The 5,286-nt window shown below is 44.2% G+C and overlaps 1 protein-coding gene across 1 annotated transcript in view; it reads right to left on the minus strand.

Annotated features, from left to right (window-relative positions):
• Positions 1 to 271: 271 nt before the first annotated feature.
• Positions 272 to 5,286, minus strand: part of Prkra (protein activator of interferon induced protein kinase EIF2AK2) — a 19,514-nt gene continuing 14,499 nt past the window's right edge. Inside the window, exons 7-8 of the mRNA XM_031370705.1 lie at positions 3,743 to 3,917; positions 272 to 928 (exon numbers count right to left, since the gene is read on the minus strand). Coding sequence (XP_031226565.1) covers positions 771 to 928; positions 3,743 to 3,917 — 333 coding nt within the window. The 3' untranslated portion in view covers positions 272 to 770. The remainder of the gene's footprint in view (positions 929 to 3,742; positions 3,918 to 5,286) is intronic.

Genomic DNA, 5,286 nt, shown 5'->3' on the forward strand with positions numbered 1-5,286 from the left:
TTATTGTTTGCATTTTGTTAACATTTTTTAAAACTACTAATTCATTGACGAACGGCTCTATCAAAGGCCTACGTTGCATAGGCCTAGAGAAAAAAATCAATACATACATTTGCAGATCTTTTTAGGCCACAGGTTTTCCCCTTTGACTTTCCGCAGTAATCTAGCGGCATGTAGACAATGCAAATGAAAAATATTCATAAGAAAGTTTGCCTGCAAAGAATAAAGCTAAGATCAAGTGAGTAGCTGTGTAGTAAAATGAGCAGAGCCCCCATTATAAGAACAGCTCTTTATTCCATGGTTTCAAATACATAGCAAACTGACCGCGCTCCCTGAACTTTAGCAATGACATTCATCACAAACCTCAACACTCTAGTCTACAGGGATTCTTCAGAACCCACATCACAAAGCTTTGCACAAAAGAGTCTAAGCACCAGTAAGGCTGGCTGTTGCTAGCAGTGCAGTACTTTTATCCCTTCACCATCACAGACCAGGCAAACATGCATGGTCAACCTATGGGTCTGACCCTGAAAAAAAGGGTGCCATACTCAGCCTTGTGGTACAAAGCTTATAAACACAATATACCAAGACAAAGCTGAAGCCATTAAAGAGAGCTTAATAACAACTACCAGGAGACATTTAAATCTGGAAAGTTGATGGACTCTGATTTGGAAAGGTCACGCAGACGTACATTACGGTAAATGTTTCACGAGGAAAGAGGGGTGAAGGAAACTTCTTTGCGCCGTGGAAAGATTTCCTAAGTTGCTCCAAGCCTACTTTCTTTCAGCTATTATCTTTAAATACTGCAGAGCATTGTGAGCAGCATCACTCTGTGCATTGCCACAGGAGATGCCTGAGCCGTGACACACGGTGATAGGACTGGTGGACAGTTCTGCGAGACACTGATACTGTCCATTGGCACTCAGCTCCTCTGTAATGACACATGCAAACATGACAGTTAGTGCTGGGTACATGTAAAGCAAGTCCTTTAGAAAACCATTTGTGTTCATTGGTCTTGAAGTATCCACAGCACACTCCCTCAGTCACTCATCAATGCTTATAAAAACAAAATGGACAGGGAGTGGGGTGTGCCAGCTCAGACCTGAGTTCCATAGCACTTGGGTGGAGGCAGAAGAATTTCCAATTCTAGGCCAGCCTGAGCCATACAAAAAGTTCTAGGTTCACCTGGGGGCATAAAGTCATTTCTAGGCTGGTCTGGGCTATAAAACAAGATACTCAAGGGGGGAAAAAATCAAACAACCATCAATCAATCAAATAAAAAAAAATCATTCAAAATTAAGACAACCACCACCATCCTCCCCACATGCTCAGCTCCAACAGTTCTCACCTGTTTCATAATCACTGAAGAAATCTGAAAGAAATGCTGATACCAGACTTCATGATAGCCCACACAATCAGAAATCAGGGCTGGGGTCAGCCATAGCTGGCTGTTGCATTTCTATGACATCTCCAAGGGAACTCTAAATGTGACTTGGAGAGAGTTTGCAAATTACTGAACCATAGCACATGTCATAACGGGGAAGAACCATTTACTAAAAGATAGGCAAGGCTGTGTTTTCCATCAGGGAGTCACTTTCAGTAGGCATTTCAGCAGAATAGACCTGATGCCTGAAAAGACTATACACGCAGAACTCTGCATTATGGTGTCCTAAAAACACAGAAGCCCAGGAAACACATGCTCTCATCAACCAATGAGTCACTCACCACCTGTGGTGAAGTAAATGTGACATAGAGTGGCCATGGGGGCTGCTGAGATGGCTCAGTGGGCTAAGGCACTAGCTGCACAAGCCTAGAGACCTGGCCTTGGCTCCTGAAGCCCATGTAAAGATGGGAGAAGAAAACTGACTCCACAAAGTTCTCTTCTGATCCCACACGTGCTGAGACACACACACACACACACACACAGCACACACACATGCGCGAAAGCACACATACATGCCCACACATAAACACACACACTTGATAATAACTTTTAAAGTGACAATGGTTAAATGATAATATTTAGTCACTCAATTTCAAGGACATATCTCAATAGCAATAGTGTTATTGAATGAATGAATGGGCTTTCTAGTTACTGCATCTAAGGCCTTTGTCCCTCAATAAAAGAAGAATTGACGTGAAGCCAACTATTTTGAAACTGAACAATTCCATGTCATTTACTACATCCATAGCTCTATCCAATTCCAAGCCATTCATTAGACAATTATCCTTCCAAGTCCCTCTGCTCCCACTCCTGGCACCCAGCAAGGCAGAAAGACCTAGAGCAGCCCACTGAAAGCCTGTGCTAAGACTCAGGCTGGCTCTCTCTCTCTACAGCTCAAATGCTGGGAACTTGGCCCCAGACAATCTGGAACTGCAGCCACAGCAAAGAAAGGAACTCAGTAACAAAGAAAGGTGGAGCAGTCACAAGACACTGTATAGAGACAGGATCCTAAGGACACTGGTCCCCAGGGCACCAGGACATTGGGAATGCCTGCTCTGAGCAACATCTCCCATCCAAGGCTTGGCCCTGTGGTCTCCTTCACATCCTTAGCTGTTCCCATGACCTGTCGGGACCCAGGGTAGGAGCTAGCAGCCTGTGCTGTCTGCATGGATTAACCTCTACTGACTCTTTCACCGGCTCATACTGGAGCCTTTTGTGATTGGCTTCCTTCACTTGGAACAATACTTTTCAAATTTGTCTATGCTGTGGTAGGCATTAGGTCATCACTTCTTTGTATGGTAGACAGCTCATTGAATGTATATTTGACAACTTGTTTATCCACCCATACAAGTTTTAATTTTCAGGAGTGAAATTTCTTGGTCACATGAGTTGCTGATAATTAAACCATTTTACATCTGACCACCAATGAGGTCCTAAACTGAAATCTCACAGACGTTTTCTGTCTTCCATTTTCCTGACTGTAGCCAACCTAGTGAGTTTGATGTTGTACTTCCCATCGGCTTTAACTTACATTTCCCTTTGAAGTAATGAGGTTGGACACCTTTGTAGGTGTTTTGTTTGTGTAGCTGGTGTAAAACTCACTCTAGAGCTAGGTTGGTCTCAAACTTATGGTGATCTTCCTGCCTCAGCCTCCCAAGTGCCCAGCTCATTTGCTTGTTTTCACTGGCAGCAGCCAAAAGCCAGCTCCAGATGCTCCAGAACACTTCAGCTCTTAAGCTGGTATGAAGCATGTCAAGGGCACCATCAGCGCATGTCTAAATCTTCCTCACAGGCTCCCTTCTTATCTCACATTTGTTTTTTTTTTCCTTGGTCCTGTTCATGATGGCTCAGTTATCCATGTATCCCAATCCTTCAGCAAACTGAAGACACTGATAAATACTTATGAGATGGTTTCTCATCAGCTGTTTTCTCACCACCTGTCCTCATTTGCTTCTTGGGTTCTGCATCACCGGTTGTTTATCCAGACTTTTCATTTGATCAATCTTAAAGTTGCCAAGACAACTTCAGGTTCTTTTAGCCCCTAAGCTCTAATTTCCCAGAGCCTGCAGCTCCGCGCACACACACACACACACACACACACACACACACACACACTCACACACACTAAACAGGTGTATAAACTGAATTAAATGAACATCCACAGAGGTGGAACATAGTGGTGTTTGCTGCCATAATCCCAGCACTTGGGAGGTAAAGGCAAGGTCGGGTATGTATTCGAGGTCAGCATGAGATGCGTGAGACCCTGAGAAGAAACATGCCAGGGCAAACAAGAAAGCATACCTATATCCAAATATGTTATGTTAAAGCCTTGCTCGCTGGCAATCTCACTAAGCAGCTGGATGTAGTCTGTGTTCGGGAGACTGAGGAGGCTCCTTTTCAGGAGGTTGATCTTTTCACCAGGGGAATTCCTCAAGGAGTGCCAAGTACATCCTAGGGAGTGTCCGACCACGTTCGTCTAAAAGGCAGAAAGGGAAAGTTCAGTTCCTAAGTGGGCCCAGTTCACCAGGGTAAGTGAACATAGTTGTTGGGGAATGGAGAGACGAGTCAGGAGTTAAAAGCACTGGCCGCTTTTCCAGAGGAACCAGCTTTGTTTCTTTCTAGTATTATGTATGTCTAGGAGAGACACATGCCAACAGAAAAGCTTTTACTTTGATACATTCTTACAACTTGGGCCAGAGAGAGGCTCAGAAGGTAAAGACTCTTGATGCCAAGTCTGATACCTGAGTTTGATCCCTGTGACCCATATGGCAAAAGGAGAGAAGTGACTTCCTGAAAGGCACCCTCTGACCTTCATCCGTATGCACCTTGCCCCCTACCACATACCTAAGTGTAGGAAATACTTCCAGGTTGATTTCTGAGATAATTTACACACACACACACACACACACACACACACACACGCACACGCACACACCAATGTGCTTGTTTATCACTCTTACAACAGCAGCTAGTTATCAAACAGCGTAGCTTTCACCAACTTAAAACGTACAGAATATCTTACTTGGCATGAATACATTGAATATTTTTCTGTTCATTCATATTTTTCCTACTGGACTTTTTTTTTAATTGATGTGCACTGGGTTTACATGTACAAAAGCTGAATTCTTTGTTTTAGTTATGTTGATTTTATTTATAGTTTTTGACTGTATCCTAAGTTTCAGTCAAATTCATTTGCTTCAGATTTTAGATGTTAAGTTATAGTTAAAAAGACTTTCTATCCCTAGGATTCTTTTCAAAAGATCGTTTGTGTTTTCTAAGACAGTTCTATTCATGCTTACTCCTTGATCTGGGATTTTCTTAATCGTGAGGATATGTTTGGTATGGTGATATGCAATCTATTTACACAAGAGCACATGTACAAATACACTATCTCCCATCCTCACTTGTGGCTGTCAGCTGTCGATACCACACCTGTACCATCCCATCCTCACCTGGCTCTCAGTTGTCCACACCACACCTGGACCATTGCATCCTCACCTGTTGCTGTCAGCTGTCCACACCACACCTGGACCATCACATCCTCACCTGTGGCTGTCAGCTGTCCATACCACACCTGGACCATCCCATCCTCACCTGGCTGTCAGCTATCCACACTACACCTGGACCATCGTATCCTCACCTGTGGCTGTCAGCTGTCCACACTACACCTGGACCATCACATCCTCACCTGGATGTCAGCTGTCCACACCACACCTGGACCATCTCATCCTCACCTGGCTCTCAGCTGTCCACATTGTACTTGGACCATTGCATCCTCACCTGGCTGTCAGCTGTCCACACCACACCTGGACCATCCCATCCTAACCTGTCTCTCAGCTGTCCAC

Source organism: Mastomys coucha, unplaced genomic scaffold (genome assembly GCF_008632895.1).
Source record: "Mastomys coucha isolate ucsf_1 unplaced genomic scaffold, UCSF_Mcou_1 pScaffold15, whole genome shotgun sequence".
NCBI classification, from domain to species: Eukaryota; Metazoa; Chordata; class Mammalia; order Rodentia; family Muridae; genus Mastomys; species Mastomys coucha.